Genomic DNA, 26,139 nt, shown 5'->3' with positions numbered 1-26,139 from the left:
TAAGTTCAACGAATTTTTTACCAGATTTGTTCACCGCTACTCAATGTTTACTTATTCGAATAGCAAACGTAAAGTATAGATACACATAAAGTGGGCTTTTGTGTACATTAAAAAATACTGTTCAAGTAACCTGAGTTTTTACAGTTTTTTCGCTTCTTTTTTATACTCTCAAGTAAACGATAATTACTTATTAAAAGTTAAATAGTCATGTATATCATAGATATAAAAATAATTAGTCTTGCTAGCGACATTATTTCCAATTTGATACCATCTCCGTCGACTTAAAATAATTAAAACTTGCAGATGTTCTAGACAGCTAATTTTAAAATTACCTTGGTCGTCATAAAGTATACTACAATGGGGATAATGAAGCAAATATGGAAGTATTCTTCAGAGAAACTTCAACTTTCCACCCTAATTAACTTGTCATAATTTCCTACCTTTTCTAGAAAGATTTTCTTTACATCTAGGATGATATTACGTTACATATATTTCATTAAAAAAGAAAAGGGCCATATACAATTTAATTTCAAATATGAATCGTCATGATCTTATTTATAAATTTAATTAAAATACCAATAAAATAGCGTCTTCCCATTATCACATAAGTTTCACTTTGCTAATTCAAGAGACTGGAATAGCACAAAACCCTCGCTTGCTTTCAATATTTGTTATTCGTCATCCTTACTATTCAAATGTTTGCGTAGCCAGTTTGTACAGCATCTCCGTAGACTCCGTTTCCACTTGACATCGAGTGAGATTGTAGTCGACAACTTGACATAGATATTTAAAGAGCGGTACAAAAAAAATGAATAAAAATCATAAAATAATCTCGCTACTTTTACAGTTCTTTGCTTCAGCTGATTAATGTCGTCGAATTAAATAAATTTCGGTTTTCGTTGCAGTAATTATTTTTTTAAACGTTAAGTAATATATTTCAATTCTTTCTTGACATCAATTTTCAAGGACATATTTATTTCCAGGAAATTGGAAGTATTCCAACGGTTTAAAGTTCCAGTAGCTACTCAGTCCGCTCCGTCGAGGCTTTTAAATCCCAATCTATGTCTTTTTAAATGCAATCGAGAAGCATTGAATTTTGTATTGAAGTGAATAAATAAAACACACAAAAGAGAACAATATTTTTATTGTTTGAAAATGTTAACCAATATCTATACTAATATTATAAAGAGGATAATTTTGTGTGTTTGATTGTAATGAATAGGCTCAAAAACCGACCGTTTTCAAAAAATCCGTCCACCGTTAGAAAGGTAGTTTATCTGTAACACAGTCTGTATAATTTCATTACTTTTTTTATTTTTAAATTTCACGCGGACGGAGTCGCGGGCATAAGCTAGTCGTTAAATAAACTTCGTAATAGAACTAGGATAAATAAAAACGCGCTAAGAAACGGTAACATTTTTAGCGTTAAAACCTTAAAATATTATTATGGTTTTTAAATTTTTAACTTTTGCATGTATCTGGATTTTCGTTTATTAAAATCATGTTATCACGAATGACATAAATATATCCTTGAATTAAAGCATTTTGAACATTAGTTATACTTATTGAAAACCTTAGTATGTACTTCTTATTAAAGAAATCTTTGCGACCACCTGTTTCTGAACTATTCTTTAAAATATTTTAATGATGTTCAATAAGTCTATCTAAATCTAAAAGCAAATATCGATTGTATAGTCAATCTCCTGGCATTAAGATGAAAGTTGTAGGTTAAGTTCTAACAAGTTTGGTCGAACCGATGGATCCGGCCGAAACTTCACAACAAAAGCTCTTGACTTGAAAGCTGGCAACGTCCATTAGCAATCCCTTCGTGGATAATCTCGAACATTTAAGTGGAAATTTTATTGCGAACTAGCGACTTGTATCAGCTTCTCACAAGGAAAGTACACACCCTTCCTTTTTGTCCATTCTATTTTGTTTCAATCTCCGTTAATCATTTTTCTGTTATTCATAGTGCTTGATTGTTCATTTTTTATTATTTCCTTACGTAACGTTAGCATTTTATGCGGATTTCGGATGTTTATTCGGACTCGCACAATGTCCACCATATATATTAATCTAAAACTAGCACATGTTTGTACCAAACAGTTACAAAGAGTCTGCCTCCCAGCATTGTGTTCATATCACAAAGTATTTAACTATGTCATGAAACTGAACCGCGTTTCATGTTGCCTTCGCCCTACCGCGAACTCTCTGGAATTAAAAAAAAACGAAACATTTTTCTCTATATTTTACAAGGGTGAAATTTGTATGAATTTTACGTAAAAATTAAAAATGCATCTTTTCTCTTATATTTAAAAATTCCTGAGTAATTAGCGAAATATTAAATAATTCAAAACCGTTCATATTTGTAGAGTTTCTTTCGTAGGTGAGAACGGCTGTGTAACTTTGTAAACATTATTTCTATGTATGACCATTATAATAGAATTTTTATTAAAACTAAAACAGATTTACAGTTTTAATTTCTAAAACTTCTAACAATAAAGAATATCAATAACTATATCAAACACAGTATTTATTCCAATAATGACAATATGCTGAAGTATCATTTAATTTGCATGTGTGAAGTGCATTTTTGATTTAGTAATAATCATACTAATGTTAGCTAATATTATAAATGCGAAAGTTTAGATGGATGGATGTTTGTTAGAGTTTGTAGCCTAAACGGCTGAACGGATTTCGATAAAATTTGGTATAGATGTAGAGGATAGTCTGGAAGAACACATAGGCTACTCACTGTTCTTTTTTATTTAATTCCACGAGGACGGAGTCGCGGGTGAAAGCTCGTATTTGATAAAATTGAGATCAACATAATATCATTACCATCGTTTATTTCGGGTATCGCTCCACGCTCGGACCACAACGACAAATACTTTTAAAGTAAATCGTAACGAACAATTGAATGGATAATCACATCGTTATCCACAATTCAGAAACTGTTCTGGTAAATTGGGCTTGCACTAACAGGTAAAAAACTATTTTAATTAAAATAAAATAACCTGTTTAATGCTGGGTTTTTGAAGTTTTCATTTATTTTGTCATTAGCTATTAATTCATTAGTGTTAGGTTGATAAAGTTTCGAAGGAGACAAACTTAAGTTATGTACTTCGGAAACGGATTTCATGAATTTACAGAACCAATAACACTAACGAACGGTAAAAAGTAGCTGGGATACTGGCCATAAGATAAGTAAAACTTTCGGTCTGGAATGAAATGTAAATTTTTCGTAGAAAAAAGGACTGCTAGTTACTGATAATATTTAAGTCGCGGCTTTTGTAAAAGCTATGCCTGACGTATTCATGTAAACCTAAGTTTGTACTATTCTATCGATGCATTACAAAAAAATAATGAAATTTAATATACTTCTACAAAATATTATAACTAAGTTATAACTAAGTAAGGGACTTCCGATTTGTAAGTCGCGACTCTATTACGATGAAGCCTGAGGAAGTTAACTTAAAGTTAAATTAGTTTCACAGCTACGCCTGTAACATCTTCAGAATCTTAAGTCTCATTTAGTAGCCTCTCTTATTTCACTAATATTTATAAGATAAAAAAAATAAGAAACCTTAAAAAACGCATCAAAACAATGATGGAATATTGGGGAAGCATTGATACTGATAATTTACATAACTTATACAAGTAGTAAGTTGGCTTGGTATTAGTAAGTGGCAATAAATTACAATTATAAAGATATCCGATCCCGAAATCCCAGTCGGTATTGAATATCTTACACATTCGTCGTTATATTTAAAATGTAAGTTATAATTGCTAATTAATAAGTCGATAGATGTGATGGTCTATTAAGTTAAATGTTTGTAAATTTTCACAGATTTTTGTACAAAATGTTTTGCTGGATATAAATTCTTAGAACAGCGACCCTTTACGCCAGAGTCTCTTGTCTGTTATAAACGATTCTTCTGAACTTTTCGAATAAATTAAACTAGCATGAAACCTTAAACCCAAAGATTGCATGTAACATTTGACTATGCATTTAACTTTCTCATTTTATAATACGAGTATCATTTTCATCGAATTTGCCCTTCTTTACAAGGGATCTAAAACATATCTACTTTAAACTACAAGCACAAAAAAAAATGTCATCAAACGGTTAGTTTAAGAAAGGTTTGTTACTGTGGCATATATTTTTAGATTAGTTATAACTAAACTTTTAACTTTGTCATTATTCTAAATTTTATAGTTAGTCATTACCTTACACTTAACTGTATTAAAACACATTGTATCCTTTTTTCCATAGTATTTGTGTGTGGTAGTAAGTCCTCGCGATACTATAAAACTAACGCCATTAAATCTATACTAATAATATAATTGGATTTTTGGATTTCTGTATGTATTGAAAAAACTAAAAAACTACTGGCCCGATTACAAATATTCTTTCACCATTAGAAAAGTAATTTTTCTGCGAGTAACATAGGCTATTTTTTTGTTATTTTTTTAATTCTTACGCAGGCGAAGTCGCGAGCAACAGCTAGTGACAAGTAAAGTAACAGAGTAAATAACAGCACAGATTGTGTGCATTTTGGACAGCGGGAAAATTGAGTCCGAGCTCTGCGCGTAATGCATTGCTTGGAGTTTGTCCAACCGTTGTTAGCAACCAATTACGTTGTCTGTTGTTTTTTGTTTTGTACACAGCTCTACTGTAGCTGCTAAAATTATTGCGTCATATACGAAAAAGGACTTTAGTTACTTTGGATGTTATTAACTTTAAAATGACAAAGATTTTTTTGAATGAATGTGTTTTTGTTAAAGAAAAAAGTTATTTTTTAGGTATTATCTTATGTAGATAGAAATAGTGTAAATACAATGTTATGATTTAAACCCACGATAAAACCTTGTCGGTGTGCAATAACCTAATAATACTAATCGACTATCATAAAACATAGCGAAATCAAGGAATGTTTACCAGCTATCCATTCATTAGCATAGTATAAATGTTATAATAACTTCATATCCGAACTATTTATTTAAGTGAAAATTATTCTACTCGGCAATAACAAGACGGAAAGTAAATTCAACTAAAACAACTTTAGACTACTAGTATACTATCTTTCATCGTCATGTGTTTTTTTATCTTTAAAAGCTTTGAAAAGTAATAATTGCTTTTTCTATCGATATAGTATAGAAATATTAAAAGATATCAAACTATGAGTACAATGAAATCCACAATGAATGGTAACGGATACATTGTACATAAAGATCAAAATAAAGTTATTGTATTTCACTGAAAAGATTCGACGACACGAAACCGTCAATACAATGCTATAGGATAAAGCTATGGAATAAAACAAAGTCTTTACTTTTAATTCTGAGACAAAACGTGGCTACAGTTAAAAATATTTCTTATAAGAATTGATGCTTTAAATACAGAATGGATACATCGCATTCACCAAAATTGTCGTCACAAAACCACATGTCCCATTAATTTTAAGAGGGATCGCAATTCAATCGCGCAATTAAAAAAATCTTTTAATAATCATATCCTATGTTACTCAGTGATAATATAGCTTTCTAATGACAAAACAATTTATGAAATCAGTCCAGTAGTTTTAGAGTTTATTTGTTACATAAAGAAATACATATTTTTCCTCTTTATAATATCATATAGCTTACATTAACCCTTAATTACAAGCAATAGTAGTCATATGAAATACATATCAAAACATAAGATTCATCAATTGTTTAAGTTCATTTATTAAATTATTTAGAAACTCTTAGCGATGCCAGCAGATATGTACTCGAATACTCGTCGGGCTGTGCTAAGCACGCTCTACTTCCATATCAATGAACATTCGAGTCGAATATATTTTTTATCCTCATACGCGACGCTCCAGAAATCCAATGTTAAATTACAGTACAATACAAAATTACAATAGAAGATAAATTGTTGTGTTGAATTTCTAACTACAACTATTTTTAGATTAATCTCTGTCGGTTTCTGGAACATGGCGAGGGTATCATACCGTAGTAAACATTTTGAATATTGATTTTTTGTTTAAAAAATAGTGACTGTTGTAATAAGAAATCTTAGTAAAAAATGTTTAATGTTTTATTAATTTAAGAACGATAAATATGTGACTTTTAGCAATTCTTTCTTTGGCAGAACGTCGTCTGATCTTTGCTCTTTTTCATTTACTTTCATATTTACGAAATTTTTGACATTTCGTAAGTCATTGTTAAAATAGTAATATCCTTAAAAGATAATTTTGCCTTGAAGGATTAAATGAATGATAAACGATTTTACATGTGGGACAGATTGTGATGTAGGCGTAAGTCATAAATTATCATATGTAATGTGACTGCAATAAACCCGATATATTCTAAAAAAATAACAATGGCCACACGAGGAGAAAGAGGTGTTAGCAGAGTATTAGAAAAGTTAGAAGCATCAGTAAACGCAGGTCAATATTATGAAGCACATCAAATGTACAGAACATTGTATTTCAGGTAAACATCAAATCTTTTACGTGCAACATACAAATTTTGTGCCCTGAATGTGATCAATATTTTCACTATGTTGCAGATATTTAAGTCAGAAGAAATATAAAGATCTATTTAAATTGTTATACGAAGGTTCTATGTTACTTCTGAAGCGTGATCAACTGGGTAGTGGTGCCGATTTAGCAATTCTACTAATAGATGTTCTAACTAAGTCTGAAACAAAACCTAGTGAAGAATGGATTGAAAAAATAGCAAACCTATTTGAATTAATGCATTCAGGTATCCCAGAAAGAGATACATTCTTAACAAATGCTGTGAAATGGTCTATGGATAGTACTAAAAAAGGACATCCACTACTACACCAGGTAATTTAACTTTGTTATTAGTATACAGGGAGTCTAGTAATGATGCATACAACAAATAACTTGGTTGTAAATATTGTTATCGCAACTAAACTTTTAGACAAAGGAATCTGCGGTATAGAGTTGTAAATGTACATGTCTGTCCTAAGGTGCATGTAAAGTGTGATTTTTTAAATCTTGAACAAGTTGTATTGGTGTGTGAATTGTTAAATATTTTACGATTTATAATAATTTCCTTATAATTCTTTTTGTGATTACTGATGTAATTTGGTACAATTGCAGTCCATCTGTGTTTAAAGAGATCAAATAAGGATGAAAGGTTGTAAACTTATTAACTTGTTAAGATTTCATCTTATCAGATCTAAATCTTAATATTTTATTTTTAATGTTTTACAAAGAACAATTGATGATTACAGAAAATTGCAGAAATTTACTGGAAAGAGAAAAGATATCCTGTAGCACATAAGCATTTCTTACATTCAAATAATGGGACAGTGTATGCTAATATGCTGATAGAATTACAATCGACGAGGGGACTTAAAGCAGAGATTGATCTGTTTATAGCACAGGCAGTATTACAAATTCTTTGCTTGAAAAACATCCAAATGGCAAGAGAAACCTTCAAAAACTATACTAGTTCACATCCTAGTATAAAAAATGATACAGGCCCACCATACAAATATCCTTTACTTAACTTTTTATGGTTTTTACTACAATCAATTGAACAGTAAGTATTGAACAATATTATATTTTCATCATACACAATAGAACCTTGATAACTTAAAAACCTCTATAACTTCAAAAAATAATATGTTCCCTTCCCATCAGAGCCCAAAACCTCTACAACATAGATCCTTCATAACTTAAAACTTAAGGAGTTGTATGGTAATATTGTAAGAAAGGTGCTTTAACAACTAAATAAAAAATTTATATATTGTGCTTTATTTTTAACAATAACAATATCAGTAAGAACCAAAAGCTATTTAGACTATTATGTAATCATAAAATGTTCTAAATGTTTTCAGAAAAAACACTGTTCAATTTGAAATCTTAAGAAAATGCTATGACATAAGCTTAAGCAGAGATTCAAATTATTCTGATTACTTGGACAACATTGGCCGGGTGTGGTTCGGTATAGACAATCGGAAGAACAATAAGAATGAAAACTCAATGTTTGGTGGATTGCTAAAGACAATCATAGGAGATCTAGACAGTTCTGACGATGAAACTGACAACCAAAATTCTAGGCCAACGGCTCCGGAATTGGATTAAGTGTGTTCTAGATAAATTAAAAATTAAGTCAAGATAAAGTTTTAGCTTTCGGTGTTGTTCATTAAATTAGATTTCATGAAAAAAGTTTCTATCAATTACATGACTACATTTTTAAGATACTTCATCAGACCTTTTAGGTCTTAATTACATGTGTAACTGTCAAATTATAATCTCTTCAGTCAAAGTTAAATTAAGCATCATTTTAATCGTAAAATATATTTGCGATAAAAAAAATCTCTGCTCTGTCTGAGCAAGCATACACGAAGTTAGTGGCACTGAATGTATTAAAACACGAAATAGCTTAAATGTTCATTATCTTTATATTATGTTTACACAATTACAGCTTTAGAAATAAACGCGGTATAAAGTTAAACTTAGGAATAAACTGGGTATAAGCAAAATATTAGTACAAATTTTGCTTATACACAGTTTATTTCAAAGTTTAACTTTATACCGCGTTTATTTGTAAGGCTGTTAAAACTTGTCTATTCTAGTTTTGTACATAGAAGTAATTCAAGTTGTAATAATTGCATTATGATGTACATTTTTGTTAAGAATAGAAGTAATTTTGTTAAACATTTGCTTAATTTATAAATGTAATTGAAATATTTTGCAACACATTTAATTCCTTGTTAATAATTTATTCTTGTGGGATTGGGTGGTTTGTACGGTTTATTAGGTTAGAAATATACTTGGATGAATTATCTAAATTTTTATATAGTTATAAATGTCACCTTTCTACAATTTTTAAATATCTATGCTAAATTTGTGTATAAATGTAATGATTTTTGTGAGGAAAATAATAAAAATATCAAATAACATAATTAAATAGTTTGTTTTGCTGCTCTTAGTATGCTTTACATGTCATGGTTTGGGTGGCAAAATAAAAAACAAAACACCTTCTAGACATATATTTTTTTTCATAAATAATTTCATATAGTTTAAGTTAAAATTGCATTATTTGATTTAAGCCAATGTGTGTTTTTATTTTGGAAACATTTTTTTTTCTTTTCAACTTTATCCCTTTACCCAGAATTTAATATTTTCTATAAGCTATTTAAAAACTGTTAATTAAATAATTGTCATCCGCTCACATCTCCACCATGGGGCTCAGAGCATGAATAATCACAGGTCATCAATTATTAGAGAAGTGATTTCTCTCGAAAACTTTGATATCTTCACTTTACTCTTTTTAAGAGATAGTTTAAGTTTTCTTTCCTTCAGATCCAATGCTTGTTTTACAATAAACCTGTTGAATTCATGTACATGAGGATGTTCTAAGAATTCTTCTATATCCATCCATTTACAATCTTTGATTTCATCATCTGATTTTGTGATTACATCAGACGTAGCTTTCAGAGATACAACTATGTATATATCAGAGTTACCAAACAACATTTTATGTGTTTGTCTCAAAGTTATCATGGATTCAAAAACAGCATCAATACCTGTTTCTTCTTTCACCTCTCTCACTGCAGCATCTTTTATATCTTCCCCTGAAAAACATTGAACTTAAAATTACCAATGTTTTATTATAAAAGTAATAAAACCACTTATAAGGTTGAAATGTATTAAAAAAATCAATACACATTTTCGTATATATTTTATCATTTTACTAAATGTCTTATTGATGCTTTATTGATTATCTTTTATAATACCTTTTTCTACATATCCACCAGGCAGCTTCCAGTGTGGGTAGTCATAAAGTTGTTCCATAACAACTAATATTTGATTGTTATTATTATATACTAAGCCACCCACACCTATACTAGTGTGACATATTGGCGGTAAGTTTGATGTACTGTTTTTTGGTAACCATTTGTACATTGTTACAAAACTCTGGCCTGATTGATGAAAATCAAAACCTTCCTGAAAATTAATATAGAAATATATAATTATTTATTATAAATTAATTCCAATAACTCAATTTTTACATATTCCTAATTTTGTAAGTTATTTTAAAAAGTGTTAATTTATCTGCCAGTTTGTTAAAAAATAGACTTTACAGATATACATATTCCATTTGATGTACTATTTACTCTTACAACTGATATCTTACACAAGATATGTTTAGACACTAAATATCTATGGATTACAACTGGGTGTACACAACATTAAGGATTTTTTAAATTGTATGACATTCAGTAAACTATTAAGTTAAATGAATATATCTCATTAAAGTACTGTAAACCAAAAATCAATTCTCACATTAGCTAGTATAGGAATCCAAGCAGCATCTTTTATATTTATTTTGAACCAAATGCATCTTCTTTCTTCACTATCCCATTTCCGCAGAGAGTCTGAAAAAAAATATTTTACTAACATAACCTTGGAAAAAAAAGAAAACCAGGCTGGATAAAAGAGCAGATTTAAAGAACTTCTTGTTTTGAAGATGAATGTAATTTTTTGTAAAACTTGCCTGTTAGTTTACTAAGAAAATCACTGGATTCACATGGTTCCTTTTGAGAATCAACTGTGATACCATTATATCTATCTAAAACACCTTCAAACGTTTTTGTAGCCATTCTCTTTTGTCAATTATCAGTGGTATTACACAGACAGTTTTTAAGACCATGAAGTAATAATAATGTAAATATTACAAAAGTAATGTATCGTCAAGTCAAGGTTCAATGTCTGTACGCAGTTATATTCCTTATCACAATGACTAGTTTTTTTTTTAGTTTTGCATAACTCCATAAAACATTTAAGTATATAAGAAACACATTGAAATGTGTCCCACAAGCCCTTCAAACGTCGAATAAATTACTACCTAACTACGTTTTTGTACCTTCATATTAAGACAATGATTAGAAATTGATCTATCTCATTTTAACAAACTTATCAATCCAATATCATTTTCATTTTATATTTTTGTCACATTCTGATACTGTCAGATCAGAACCATCAAATCATAATATGTCAACATTGACCGTTCACTGATGTCACCCGTCTTCTGCGGAAGGCATTGGTGAAGGCCTATGTCCATCAGTGGTCAGGCAAAGGCTGTTGTTATAATTGATGATGATGATGGTGATGATGATGTCACTGTCCAATGTCTCTCAACTGTCATTGCCAGTTTACAGTCTATATAACAATATATACTCTGCGGTCAAGTGTTCGATGTATAAAAAAAAAACTATTCATTGAACTTTTAAGCGTTTTGCATTTCCAGTTCTAACACAGACAGCACTTTGTTTTAAACGTAAACGAACATTTAGGCTTGTATACGATTGTTAAAAAGTCTTTAAAAGCAAGATTCTTTATTTCAAGTTTAAAAATTCACAAGACCACAGAGTGTCAAAACACTAAATGACAAATGTCAAAAAGTCAAAATGACATTTTAATGGTTTTGTCTGTGTTTATAACTTCCTATTTTGGTTTATTTTAATTTCCCTTTTTATTTTTTACATTAAGGTCGCCGACGCAAAATAATGACTATTATTTATAGCTAAAATGTTATTTTTTTAAACAACATGCCTGTAAATAAACTATGTAAAGTGTCCTTTTTATATAGAAATGTGATAAGATATTCTTTCATACCATTTAGGTAATATCTAGAATATATAGCCTTGTAATTTTTTTAATGTTTTAAGAGTTATTTATGATGATTTAAATATATGTGTATTTTCAGAAAATGTTGTAATAATAGCAAACTTCAAACAGATTATCTTTTTGTTGGTAAACAGGATAGATTTAATGGAATAACAGTAAATACTGCATTAGAGCATTGTGAAAGAAAACACATAACAAAAAATCTTGAAGGTATTAAAATATAAACATTAATTAATTTGGCATTTTTATTATTTGGCATTTTGAAAAAACCTAATTTATTCAATTTCAGCTTCAATGCAGAAATGGTCTTCTGAAGGAAAGAGATGTGTTTGGTTTAAAGTTAACATAAAAGATTGCTTCTATGTTCCAATACTGGCAGAGGTAATTTACATAAAAATGAGAAATTATAGCTTTTTTATTTGCTTCAAATCTTACATAAGTGTATGTTCAAATATTTTTTATTATGTCCATAGAAAGGTTTTAATTTTCATCATGCAAGAGACGACTTTGTGATGATGTATAAATGGCTACCAGGTGACACTGAACCTAACCTGCCTCCGGCTTGTCATACCAATTTGGGAGTTGGTGCTTTAGTGTTCAATGACAAGAATCAACTTTTGGCTATATCAGAAAAACATTATGAATACCCACATTGGAAACTCCCAGGTGGATATGTAGAGAGAGGTGAGAATTAACACACAGAAAATTTTGTTGAATGGCAACTAATTCATAGTAACATTGAAAATATTTATTTTTCTGTGAATTAACTTTAAAACTACTTTTTTTACCAATAGAATGCAACATTGTCTACATTTGACAATGGCAATATTTTTACTAGCTTTTGACCATGACTCTGTCTGTATGAAATTTAAAACTAATAATAAAGACATTAAAAATTATAGCCTATGTTACACACAGATAAATAACCTTTATAACAGTGAAAGAATTTTTTAAAATCAGCCCAGTAGTTTTTGAGCCTATTCATTATAATCAAACAAAGTTTTCCACTTTATAATTTTAGTATATACCAGATCTACTAATTCTTTTTAATTCCGCATGTAGTTTCAAATATAAGCTAGTCAAATATGTTATGTATGTAGCAGTCAACAGGTATAAAATACAAATGTACCGAAAAATCAAAGTATTGCCTTTGCAAAATTTGTTTAAAAGATTTATTTAATTGTATAAAACTGTCAATAAGTATGTTAGTGACATATTTAAACATTTATTATAAAAAAAACCAGTTGACATCAGGATTAATCACAATTGTACACTAAAGAGAGATCTGTTCTATTTTCTATTTAATTTTTAAATCTTGTTTATACTTTAAAATATCATCAACCAGGATGTTGGCGAAACAATTGAAACAAAAATAGGCTTACCATTATTAAAATAAAAAAAAATGTAGCTCCAATATATGCATTTTTGAATTGTTTTTAGGTGAAGATATAAAAGATGCAGCAGTTAGAGAAGTGAAGGAGGAGACGGGAGTTGATTGCACATTTGTCTCTTTGTTGACATTCAGACACCAGCACAATATGATGTACAATAACTCTGACATATACATGCTACTTATGATGAAAGCGCTCACAGAAAATATAGTTCTATCTCACAGAGAAGTCAAAGAGTGTAAATGGATGTTTATAGAGGAATATTTAAATCATCCCCATGTACACCAATTCAATCGTATCATAGTACAAAAAGCGAATGACTATAAAAAGAAAAAAATGAGGTTAGATTTAGAGAAGAAAACCGTGAAATGGTCACAGTTCACAAGAGAAATGACATATTTAACTGTAAATGATTGTGATTACAAATAAATATTTTTGTAAAATAAAACTAAGTACAATATGTTTTGTTTTTATACAATTGTTAAATGAAAATATATTTTTATGTTATTTTTTAATGTTTTCTTTTTTACTATTACTAATAATATAAACGTGAAAGTTTGGATGGATGGATCTATGTGTGTTAGAGTAGTGGTCTGGAACTTGGAACACATAGCTACTTTTGTATTTTTTCAATTTCACGCGGATGTACTCGCGGACAATAGCTTACTCTTCGCTGTTCTTGGAACCAATTCCAAGGAAGAATTTTGCTTATAAATTATTTGATCGAGGACGGAAATCTGCTGATAATGACGTTTTATCTTACAAGTAGAATTATATTTTTACAATGATTACACGGATTACACCGGATGTATTATCTACTAGGGTTTTGGAAAAAACAACTTAAAATACTTTATTTTTAAAAATAGTTTTATTACATCGAAATAAAAAAAAATCTTTACAATATTAATGGAAACTATGGACTGCGACGATAGACAATCTTACTAGAAGATGAAAATAAATACATCGACGTTAGCGAGAGAATTTCTTTTCATACATACACTTCTCTATTTTCAAACTAATTAGTTGCAATAGAAAATTAGAGAACGTAAAAGTTGATTGTTTACATAATCTATACAACAGTGGAGATATAGCAAAAATAGCACCGGATTGTACAGATGTCGTTTTCCTAATGTAGTTTCGTAAAAGTTTCGTATTTTGATGGAGTCATTTCCCATACCCTCCCAAAATTCGTTAACAATTGTATAATGTAACACATAAATTTCGGTTGACTTAAAAGTCGAAGTCGATTGTTTGCGAGTATTGCATGTTAACGATTGCAATGATCTACACGCAAGAGGAAGTTCCTATTTACCAGGAAAAACAAAAGCACTTCTATAACTCTATGTACAAATCATATATTTTAATAGATATCACATCATTTAAATTGTCAAGTTATCCCGAACCGCATTAAATATACATCTGAAAATAAAATATTAACAGTTATACGTTGAGGCTTTAAACTGGTTTTTGGTGTTAAAAAAATAATGTAATTAGTGCATTACAAAACTTGTTGTAATCATGATCCCAATTTAACATTTTTATTCATCTTGCTACGTGACGTTTTACAAAAAAAAACTTGCGAAACTTGTTTCCACTTGGACGCCATGCATGTTGTGTTGTCGGTTTTGATCTTCGGATCTTTCTGAAATACGTAAAGCATATAAATAGTTTAATGATAAATGTAATCTCGAAATTACTTAGTTTAAATTTTAATACGTTGGAAATTCTAGTCAGATAGTATTTCTAAAAGAATTTTAGAAAGGTATGATCTTAGAATTTCTCTTTAATGCTTTTATGACATCACAATAAATAAGTAACACGATACTCCTAAAGTTAAATGACTTGGGTTATTAGTAATGATATTAATTCTTAGGAATAATAAAATACTTAAATGTGAACATGAAATACTCACCTCCATTTTTAGTTCTGGATCATTGAGTGTTACGTACAATGAGAAACTTAGAAACAATAACTTTAAAGTTACGGCCACTGACACCACTATTATAAATGCATACGTCATAGTGTATCCAAATTAGCTTGTAATTTTAATAGTTTTCCACGACCACTTTTACCACACTATCAGTTGAATAAAAGAACTACACTACTTCGACTTACAGTAACAGCCTAACTGGCTGTGTTGTTTTTTTTATCGAAACCGACTTCTCGGCCACCGAAAGCAATAGAATCTATTAGAACGGACAGTCTAGACTTGATGTGTTTGGTGGTGTGTTTCTAAATTGATTTTAAGCCTCGCGTTGTATCATATGTCTAAAATAACTTTAAGTATTATCTAAGTAGATAATACACGAGTAAGATAATAAATACTGTACTTAAAATAGGCGAAGAAAGACAAAATACTTTAAATTTAAATCTATGGAGATTTTTGTTTGATAGGCAAACAGGATGGTAATTATAGCAAATTTAGAGATTCTGCAAGGCAGAGCTGCAAGCTAGAAGAAGAGTTATCTAAAATTTTAATTATATAGATACTTATATAAATTTATTATATAGATGTTTCCTCCCACGACCTTGAGAGGTCATCTATGCAACCATACGTAGTTTATTTTTATTAGTATTTTTATACTACCTATATCTGTATAATAGGTGCTTAGTCACGATATCTTCTTATCATATTTTTATCGAATCACAGCGATATGTTCATATTTCTATTGATATAATCATCAGATCATCAGTCAAATTGAGGAACATTGTAAGCGTAGATAACATGTTTTTTTTATAATTTTTCCATCACATATTCGATTATTTAAAATCTTCGATACATTTGTATAGATAAATAAATGTAAGTAAATAAATAAATTTCAATTTGCCGTGTCTTTTTCTTTCTTAAGTCTTACCTTGTTAGTGAATTCGATTGCGTTCAACAGCGCCGGCGGCCGCGGCCCCGTAATGACATTCGTTCATTGTCTGCAAGGCGACTTGTGTATGCCACATTAAAGTGGTTTCCCCCTCACCAAATATTAGAACAAGTGCTCACTACTCAGTACAGCGTTCATTATTTACGTCGAAGAATTACAAGATGGAATTCGTAACTCCAAAAATCTTAAAAATTTAAGACAACATATTGTAACTTGTATAAATTATAGAAAAATAACATCTTTTTAAGATGAAAGAATGTGGAAGACAATTATTAAAATGGCTTACCCCATCACCTACGAGCTAGGCAAATTCCAGGTCCAAATGTTGTAAATTAAACGCAGTGGCACTAAACTGACATTAGATTTATGTTTACAAAACTAAACCGTGTTTTCTAAATTAATTTTATCGGAGAATCCTTGTACCTAAGCGTCCTGATAATATCAAATCTTTCAAAGAGAACAATTGTTAAGATAAGATTTATTATTAATGCATGAAATCTTACTTTATTATTTAAGAATTAAACTGTACAATGAAAGAACAAATCTAGCAGCGTATTAAAGTCTAAGATTAAACTGAAATTAATTTTTTCCTTTGTACTTAAACATCAAGTAAAAGGAAATAGACGTGTAGCAAAAATAACGGTTGTCAATAAACTAAAATACTTGGTATGGGCCGTGGAAAAAGTGTCATCTGTGACCAGGTCAGTCAGAAGAACTACATAGTCGAAGCACGGCTCTGTAAAACTCACCATTTCCCCTACCTTATCCTAATCCCGTAAGGTCAGGGCGTGGGTTGTCGTCCTCCAAAAAACTTATCATGCGTCATCTCAGTCACCACTCTCTTCTTGATTATATCACCTTTCAAGGAATAAATCCATATCTTTATATGTTTACATCTACCGGTGTACCTCTACACTCAAAAATAAAACTACAAAATATTATTTTCATACCAGCTATTACGTAATAAGAATGTCAATCTGTACGCAATCGATACACCGGTCTGAACAACCGTGAATTAAGATTGTGATTAGGTAAAGATTCCGTAATTAACAATACAGATATGCATAAATACATTGCAAGTTATCAAAGCTAAGCAACGATAAAATTCTGTTTTGATATAATTTGTACCATATATTCCTAAGTTCTGTTCTGTCAGCACGCATTGCTTGTGGAAAAAAATTGTGAATTTATCTATGTTTTAAAATGTGTTGTTCTTTGGCTATACAAAATGCGTTCTTTATTTCTGCAATAGTGATACTAATACTAAATTTGGTATTTATTGTTTTGTCTATTATTTTCACTTTAAAGAACAAGGAAATGGTTTGTACATTTTTTTAAACTCTAATCTGCATTTTATATGTTTTGGTATTCGCATTTTTCCAATAGATTAACACGTCCTTATATTTACTTTCGTTAACATATTTTTATTAACTAATTAAAATATGTTAGATGTTTTTTTCGTAAACCTTCTATTAATGCGTAAATACCAACGCTACTGAACTAGTGTTATTATTGTTTTAAGACAATAATTGATATTTATTAGATTTATTTGTACTAACTGGTCCTGTCAGAGCCTGGTGTACGTCCCCAATATAAACAAAAACGAAAGTAAACATATCAAATTCGTACCATAAAGGGGTGGAGTGAGGTTACTAATTTACACTTAGCGATCCGTGTATACCGCTTCTATATCCATACATCTAGTCTGTGCAGCCAACCTTGTCAACAGACAAGGTAGTATTGGTAACAACCAATACTTGACAATAAATAAGGAGTAAATATATATTAACAATAATTTGCCAATGCCAACTACAGTATCCGCAGTATAAGAATAGTATTTGTTTGCAGGAAAAGGTCAATCCTCGTGAATCCCTATCTCCGTCGACCCTTCAGTGGAGGGATGGATCTCGTGCGGGTAGCGTACCACAGGTCTTGATGTACCAAGCCTTGGTACGAGTTAGTGTCGGATCCAGACAAAATTAAATTTATAACTGCTATCATTGAAACTTGTGTTAAATTACATTTTTTTTTGCAAGGATTTTGAATAATGTATTAATCTTATTAAATCAGAATCCGTACATAAAGTCTACCGCGTTTTGCAATTATCTTATCTACTCTTTGCGTACCAGTTGCTTTTTAATGAAATTAACAGATTAAATATGATGATAAATTATGATTAGATTTTATTATTTACAACGACCCGCTCTGACTATGCCTGGCCTTTTTCTTTCATTTTATTTTATTTAATTTACAGGATCTCCAGCTCACTTATGTCATAGTCGTGTAAAAACGGATAAGCATTATCAAACTATTAATAGGAATCTAGATTCAGAATTCAGAAATACTAAGAGAAAAATTGCTTAACTTAATTATTCTACCCCAAAGTACTTGATACCTAAACCGATGAGCTAAATAAAAGATGACTCAGAGAATAAGTGTTTCCTTCCTGAAGTGGTCAAAATTAGCTGATTTTACGAAGGTGGGAAAGACCTTGACTTTGTTTTACCGACACTTGTTGCTTATCGGCGTCGTCGGCCAAACCTGCAACAGGTCTCTTAGCATCACAATGTTACTATTTACCCGTAATGACATACAATATATTTCGAATACGACAGTGCACGAAGCCACGCAACCTCCAAGCAAAAAACAATTTCGCTATTTGTTATTTTTCAATCAAGTAAAATTGCGGTATTTAAACTGTAGGCGCAAGCATTCAGGTAATATGTACTATGTAGTGCACTGTCGTATAGTTTATACTACTCAAACATACTACTTGAACTTTATAGCTTTTGCAAATAAATGACAGAAGAAGTTTTAGTGAAGGAAGGTAAAGGATTCGCTAACTGAGAATGTCCCTCCAATGTTAAAGATTACTACAACTACCTACTCGGATTAGGCATAAACATTGACACAAACTTTTTATCGTATTAATGCACATACATATATTCTGCGCATTGTTACGCACGGCCTTGAAATAAAACATCAATAATGTCGATAGACGGCAGTGTCAAATAAAAATTAACGTAGGTAAGTAATCAATGATAGAGGGCGCGTTTGAAGCAATGCGGGATGCGTTTCCAGGAATATGAGACAGTGTAAGTAGCAAGATGCGCGTCAGACTCTGCCGCGTCAGACGCCAGCCTCACTCCAGTTCAGTTCAGATCCAGTCTATCAAAAGCAGTCGGACAGTCGCCGCGAGAGCACGCGCCGCGCCCGCGCGCCCCTACTTACACGTACTCAAAAACACTCACTTAACTAGCGAATCACTTTCGTTACGATATCCCGTAACTATGATAACATTGTGAATTAATTGTTTTGGGGTTTCCTCTTCCGTTCCTGTGCTCACATCACCGAGTCTAAGGTAAGTCTTCCACGGAAACAAAAAAGGATCTATACGTGTCAGTTTTGAATGCTAAGTGAAAGGCAAATTCTTTGTTAAACTACGTGTATTGCTTGACAAAACTTTTGTTACACTTCGAAAGTTGTTTATTTAATTCCGTTGATAAATAATATTCAAATCTTATAAGGATATAAATAAATGAATGCGCGGTAAGCGAAAGTGAATTTTGCATCTATGCATAACATTGAAAAAATACATGACGAATTTAAAATTTAAAGCGATGGTTGCATAATAAATTTCTTTATTATTATTGCAAAGGTCATTCTAAAGTGTTTCTTGTTTTCAATTCTACAAAGGTATAACGTGCATTTTAAAAACAAATACAGCAACATGGAACTTATTAATTTCTAGACTCTACAGAGAATTGTTTTTACATTTTCTTATAATTTTACAATGTTTTCGCGAGTACATAGATAATGATTAAGTTCAGTGCGCGTTAATTTATTATGCGATAATATTATCTATAGGTTTAAATATTGTCATAAATCAAGTGGGTAATAAAATATGCATGGAAATTTTTGACACATATTTTTAAATTAACATTAGCTTAGCATAGAAAATGTAAATTGCGCAGTCGATTTGGGTATTCCTTAATGTCATGTACGATAATTCACAATTTTAAAGATAATTATGCAAGGGGCATCATTTATTATTTTTACTTAAATACGTGTTAATAATGTTCGCAGGTCATAGTGAAATGTTCTAGTATATCTACTTGCTTCACCTGTCCATTAAAAGTATATGGCAAATATAAAAGCATAAGACAATTTTATTTTCTTATTGTTTTTAAGGTCGTTGCGAAATTTCCCTCAGCGAGCATTACATGGGCAATCTAAACTAATAGTTCTTAACTTAATGCTCGATTGATTAGAACTAAATCTTAACCGGTACATAATTTAAAGAGTAAGGGCTTGTCCCACCACTGGCTGATTGAGACTCGGATACCTTAAAAATGACGTAACTGTCATATAAAGTAACAAATCTGTTATCAGACAGTTTAAAATTTGGTGAGACAGCCCCTTAGTTTGGCATTTGGCTTTTATTTACCGGATGCTGACCATTATCACATCCTTTACCATAGGTATAGGTTGGTATACATGTTAATCGAGATTGAAGTCAATTTAGAAACATTTCTTGAACGTGTTCTGTGTAATTACAACCGTATTTAATTTTTTACACAAAAGCACGTACAGTTTACATAAGTACTAATAATTTTATAACATTTTACACAATTGATCGAAGGTTGACTTACGTGCGAGTTTTTTGTTTTGTAAGTTAATGTAAATTCTTTCAAACGTATGTAGTATACATATGTACTATATACAGTTATCAAGAAATATATACTAATTGTACATTATATTATTTTGTTTTAATTTTCCTTTTCAAATTTAAATTAGTATGTAATGTATAGCATATTGTTTGTTCAGACCTCTCTTGCTTTGAGTTTTTAAGTTGAACAAAACACTCAGATATTGTAATCCTCTATTTCTCATACTTCACGAGAATAGAATTTTTACGTAGGTGTTAAGTACAATTCTAGATGTCTGGCTTTGAAGGAGCGAGAAACAATTTTTAATTTTGCATTAACATCATGACAATTTTATTAAATGATTAGTTTAATCGTAAAAATAGACAACTCTACCTTTTGTATGTCTTTAATTCATTTGTTCTTCTCTCAACTGTTCGTGTTATCTTGTTACTAAAACAAAGTTGCAGAGCATTTCAAAATTATTACATACTCGCGCTCGCGACTCCGTCCGCGTGGAATGAAAGAAACAAAAGCATTGCGATTATCTTGTGCATTCATGTCAAATTTCATCGAGATCCGTTCAGCTGTTTAGGTTGCAAGTTCGAACAAACATCCATCCATCTAAACTTTCGCATTTATAATATTAGTAAGATTTTAAAACTATGTTAAACTTGTTTTAAACTTGACTTACGATATTATGTTGTTATTCATTGAACCGTCCCCTCTTATCAAGGCGTCTGTATTTTATAATAACTTAAGATTGCAACTACATTGCACTTGATTATTTACAATGACGTTCATAAATTATTTTTAGAACTAAAAATAATACATCGATACTTTTTAAATGCTTTGATCAATGACAAATTTATATTTTAGTAAAAATTAGCCGTTGCTCGCGCTGTCTGAGATTAAAAAATAAATAAAAAAAGCCAATGTTATACAGTGATAACGTATCTTTCTTTTTAAAGGTGAAAGAATTATTGAAATCATTTAGTTTTTCTTAGTTATTTTAGAATATATAAAAATACAAATATTTTGTCTTTATAGTATTAAGTATTGATTAAGAAAACTAAAGTATTATGATATGAAGAAAATCAAGAAAACGATAATTTTTCCAGTTAAATTTTACGTTATCTGATAAAGATAGTGCCCAGCTGTTTATCAAATTTAGTTTTGCATGTGTTGATAAATAGCGTTCGTTAATCAATCGGAAGTCTTCTTTACGATTACCGTAATTTTTATAAATAAAATAAACAGTTGATAACTCGTAAGGAAAAGAGAAAATTCCCAATGAGTCTGGGGAAAAACACGAAACGAATACCCTCGTTACTCTACATAATTATCTAGATAATTCGGTTACTGGCAATGCGTGAAACATAAACATCACTTTCAATTGGGAAAAAGATAGATTTGATAAAAAAAATAAGTCTGATGGATGAAAGTGAAAAAAATAGATCACAGGGGGCCTATCGCAAGTACTCGTGAGAACGTTTTCGTAACATCATCGACGTTTGTTTTAGAATAGTGAAGCGCCCCTAAAATAACACCAACAAATGTCGAATTCTTTCTCGCAATTATTCGTGATAGACTCTGATCGCAGACTACGTCAAATAATATTAGTGTTGGCTTCTACTGATACGCGCAAGAAAATATACTGCTATCTCTATTTTTCAAAGTGTATAAGTGGGATGGGATGTCAATATATATTTTTCGTCAGTGGAAATCCTCGGTTAAAATAACGTGGGCTGTTTGAATACTTTGTACTCGAAGTGAAAAGCAAGTAACAAAGAGACAGATATATTTGAGAAATGACGTAATTTTTGCTTTGAAGTAACATTTTATAAAAATGAAAATATCAACAGTATTAAAAATAATAAGCCTTCGAAAATGGTGAGAGATGTTTTAATTTTTTTTTTTAATTTGATTTTTTTTTAATTTGAGTATTAATAGTAGGTTTATACCGTCAACTATTTGTGTATGAGATATAGATAATTGTTCTGCAAACGGTTGTGCTTCACTTATCGACCACGTTTTCCAAGAATATTGATGAAACTACGACCTCAAAGTATTACGTAATAAAGAATCCGTTACGACTTTACTATAACTATTTACGATTTGTATATTTATTTTTGTAATACTTCACTATAATGCACTTTATAATTGCACTTTAGATAATGATTAAATTTGATCATTTTCTTCAATATTACCTTAATTAACTGTTTTTTCTAGTATTGTTCAGACCTTTTCCTAAAATGGAAAATAAAATTGTCGGTGTCCATTGCAAAAATGTGTATAAGAGTTTATTCCCGAAAATTTTACGAAACTTAACAATTACATTACAGGTTTTGATTTCACTTACATTTCAAATTAATAGTAACATGAACAGATCTGAATTTGATTTTCATAATACCAATAAAAGCCTTTCTCTTTCATAAAAATAGGACGTAATTACTACATTAACTAAAATCGTTTTTGTAGACTTTGGTAAAGACCACAAATAGAATGACAATTTCATAATGAATCAAATTACATGCGGATACCATTAAACGCATAATGGACATGCCTCTGAAAAACTTACCCAAACATGACTCTCCTATGGTAAAACATAGTCCATACAACGACACATCCAAATGACCTTGAAGCAAAGAAAGCAATATAAAAATGTTTCACATACTCTGTATGTTTACTCAGCTGAAAAATCGAGAACTGCTATAAAACACCCATCGACAACAGAATTATATGTGTAAATAGAGTAGTACCAACATAACTCTAATCCAGAATCGATTCAAAGGGTGTGTATATTTTTTTTATCTTTACTTTACTTTAGAATCTGTGATCGAAGATGCAAGATGCTATACGAAAAATTTGACAACTTTTTTTTCTGGCTATGTGGATATAAATGTACATTACGTAAGACAGTAGAACAATACCAATGTTAAATTTAAGTGGGCTAACGGCGCTAAGCAAGGTGAAAGTATAAGTAAGCACGGGTAAGCGATCGAAGGCCGGTATCTGGCTTAATCTGACGATCTAGTATACATTCTATATACACGACTTACCATGCATTTGTAACAGAAATTGCAAAGATGATGCATAATCGAATAGTAATAACGCGATACTCTTTGCTATACTGAACTTTCTATTAACATTTCTGTAATAAACATTGAAGAAAGCACAAAAGGTACTTACAAGTTTCAAGTATGTATATTCATTTAAAACAAGATACTCGTATAACGCTGTATATAGGTGACTATAATATAATCAATGTTATGAAATGCCTTAATGTACAAGACTGTTATTTTGTTATACCCCCTAAAATAATATAAAAAGACAGATAATAAATAAAAAAAACTTATTTAATACAGACACCACACTCGTGTAATACTACAAAATAAAAAATGTATAGGGGACCATCCGATATCAGACTATTTCTCATTCTATATTATAAAGAGGAAAGATTTGTATTTTTGTATTTAAAAATAACTCAAAAACTACAGGGCCGATTTTAAAAATTCTTTCACCGTCAGAAAGGTAATTTATCTGTTAGTAACATAGGCTACACTTTTTTTATTTAACGCGTGTGAAGTCGCGAGCAACAGTTAGTATATGAAAAGTTTTAAAAAAGGATGTGTCGATAACTCAGGAAGATATTATCGGAGAGCGTATCCAATTAAAACTCGCAACTACCGTTACATTAGTACTTGCACGTGTTATATGTTAATGTCAGTTAACGCAGCGATGGCCATCATTAAATGTCACCTAAATGTCAATATTTGGCCACTATCATAAACTTGTTAGTCCGGTTTTTGACATCCGAATTGAAAATGTACAGTTGTAAAGTTAAAAAAAAATATATGCAAAATAATCTATTGTTACATAACCATGTCACTGTGAGTTTTAGAAATACACTAGATATTACCAACAGCGTTATAAATGTACCCAAAGTTTCAAACAATTTATGTTATGTTAAAAATTGAAACGACGATAGACGTATACACTGCGTACAGATTTTTTTTTGTAATTAGTTCTAGGCCAGTTTAAAACGGTACAAACATACTTTCACCTAAACGAATCGGATATTACTTTCTGTTTCAATTTATAGTAATTAAAAATGTGTTTTATAAATACTATATAGCTTTATGGCGATAAAACTCCATAACAAATGTGGATTTTTAACCATTTTTATACGGATCAAACCTTTCTCAAAACGACGAGTATAACTAAATCGTCTTAGTCTTCATTTTGTAATTGATTTATCGAGTTTTCTACAAAATATAAAATGGAAACTGTAACTACATTTTACTGGGGAGTAATTAAAGTAGCCTATACGCCAGAATACATTATACTTATGTTCCAGTTTCAGTCATATCCGAACAGTCTTTTTATATTTACGTGATATAATATTAGTAAGATTTCTTATTCTATGACAGTTTTATCTTAACCAAGTTACCATTAAGTACATCTTATGAGAAGGTGCCTCCCTCTATAACTGTCTAGCTTATCGGCAAGCTACGCCTATGGTAAGTTGTAAAGCGTATCTTTGTATAAAGGACTAGCTGTTGCTCCTGACTTCGCCCGCGTGAAACTAAAAAACGTAGTCTGTGTTACTCACAGATAAATTACCTTTCTAATGGTGAAAGAACTTTTAAAGTCGGCCCATTTGTTTTTGAGTTATTTCGATGCATACAAAAATGCAAATATTTCCTCTTTATAATATTAAGTATAGAATAATTGGTTAACTTAAAAAAATCTTCTAACGTCATTTGTCCATCCACACTTCTACCGTCATACACTTTTGCCATAGTACTCGTATAATTACTGGGATACTTCTTGTGTAATATGTCGTTGAATCAATGTCACACTATATTAAAACAGGTGTTAGACGAAAAGTATTGTGACGCACCTGATAAAACAAATAATACATAATCAAGAAAATTGTGCTTTAAAACAATAACATGTTCAAGCTTACGTACAATTACAACAGAGTATAAATAATTATAGTCTAACCAAGAGTATTTTGTTATAATATAAGGTGGCAAACGAGCAAGGGACCACCTGAATCCGCCAAAATCGAGAAGCAACCGCTGCTGATGAGTTGCCTACCCTTAATCGACGGAGGAGAAGACGTACATAGTCGTAAAGAGGATATTAGACCCTCCTATGCGTCTCCGCCGCTAAGTGCACTTTCCCTTCCCATCTTATAAGAAAAGGGTATTTAATTTGGTCTAGGTATGAAAAATGTTCGTAAATATCTTTGTAATACTCTACAAAGTATAAGATTTGTTCAGTTATTTTTATGAAATGTAAGAAAACCGGCAATTAAAGGTTATAAGTATCTTGCTCTTGTAAGGGCGTGGTAGTCCAGCCTTTCTTGTTTAGTGCACCTAGTTTTTAGCCCCATAGCTATATGCGTATCAAGACACCGGTCTTTAATTTTGCAATTTATTTGCTGCACCACGCCTTAATATTATTCGTAAATTACAACTATTAACTTGTAACTAAGTTAGCGGGAGATTGGATTATAACAATTATTTATTGAAACAAAAATTATAACATATTT

The 26,139-nt window shown here is 30.6% G+C and overlaps 4 protein-coding genes and 2 long non-coding RNA genes across 7 annotated transcripts in view; 4 read left to right on the top strand and 2 right to left on the bottom strand.

Moving 5' to 3' along the window:
* Window positions 1–6,149: 6,149 nt before the first annotated feature.
* Window positions 6,150–8,496, top strand: LOC106106955 (Golgi to ER traffic protein 4 homolog). Its single transcript, XM_013287612.1, has 4 exons — window positions 6,150–6,483; window positions 6,560–6,842; window positions 7,256–7,566; window positions 7,865–8,496. Exons 1-4 carry the CDS (start codon window positions 6,371–6,373, stop codon window positions 8,109–8,111), a joined length of 954 nt encoding a protein of 317 aa, XP_013143066.1. The 5' UTR covers window positions 6,150–6,370; the 3' UTR covers window positions 8,112–8,496.
* Window positions 8,497–9,118: 622 nt separating this feature from the next.
* Window positions 9,119–11,380, bottom strand: LOC106107342 (nudix hydrolase 8-like). Its single transcript, XM_013288164.1, has 4 exons — window positions 10,531–11,380; window positions 10,320–10,411; window positions 9,770–9,980; window positions 9,119–9,607 (listed from the first exon to the last, which is right to left on the bottom strand). The coding sequence occupies exons 1-4, from the start codon at window positions 10,634–10,636 to the stop codon at window positions 9,237–9,239; spliced, it is 780 nt and encodes a 259-aa protein (XP_013143618.1). The 5' UTR covers window positions 10,637–11,380; the 3' UTR covers window positions 9,119–9,236.
* Window positions 11,381–11,478: 98 nt separating this feature from the next.
* Window positions 11,479–13,532, top strand: LOC106107341 (nudix hydrolase 2-like). The gene is made up of 5 exons (XM_013288163.1): window positions 11,479–11,658; window positions 11,743–11,873; window positions 11,953–12,044; window positions 12,137–12,347; window positions 13,104–13,532. Exons 1-5 carry the CDS (start codon window positions 11,585–11,587, stop codon window positions 13,481–13,483), a joined length of 888 nt encoding a protein of 295 aa, XP_013143617.1. The 5' UTR covers window positions 11,479–11,584; the 3' UTR covers window positions 13,484–13,532.
* Window positions 13,533–13,900: 368 nt separating this feature from the next.
* On the bottom strand, window positions 13,901–15,292 carry LOC106107343. Of its 2 annotated transcripts, XR_001225863.1 has the most exons (3): window positions 14,967–15,292; window positions 14,557–14,696; window positions 13,901–14,473 (listed from the first exon to the last, which is right to left on the bottom strand). It is a non-coding gene; the product is annotated as an uncharacterized LOC106107343 (long non-coding RNA). The 2 variants fall into 2 exon arrangements; XR_001225862.1 differs by having other exon boundaries at window positions 13,901–14,696; window positions 14,967–15,290.
* Window positions 15,293–17,054: 1,762 nt separating this feature from the next.
* LOC106107105 lies at window positions 17,055–18,106 on the top strand. The gene is made up of 2 exons (XR_001225846.1): window positions 17,055–17,250; window positions 17,779–18,106. It is a non-coding gene; the product is annotated as an uncharacterized LOC106107105 (long non-coding RNA).
* A 988-nt stretch (window positions 18,107–19,094) lies between these two features.
* LOC106107191 (class A basic helix-loop-helix protein 15-like) overlaps window positions 19,095–26,139 on the top strand; it is a 14,059-nt gene continuing 7,014 nt past the window's right edge. Inside the window, exon 1 of the mRNA XM_013287926.1 lies at window positions 19,095–19,291. The gene's annotated coding sequence lies outside the window, so the exon portion shown is untranslated. The remainder of the gene's footprint in view (window positions 19,292–26,139) is intronic.

The sequence above is a fragment of the Papilio polytes genome, unplaced genomic scaffold (assembly GCF_000836215.1).
Source record: "Papilio polytes unplaced genomic scaffold, Ppol_1.0 DF822067.1, whole genome shotgun sequence".
Classification (NCBI taxonomy): domain Eukaryota; kingdom Metazoa; phylum Arthropoda; class Insecta; order Lepidoptera; family Papilionidae; genus Papilio; species Papilio polytes.
This window is presented reverse-complemented; position numbering and strand designations above follow the sequence as displayed.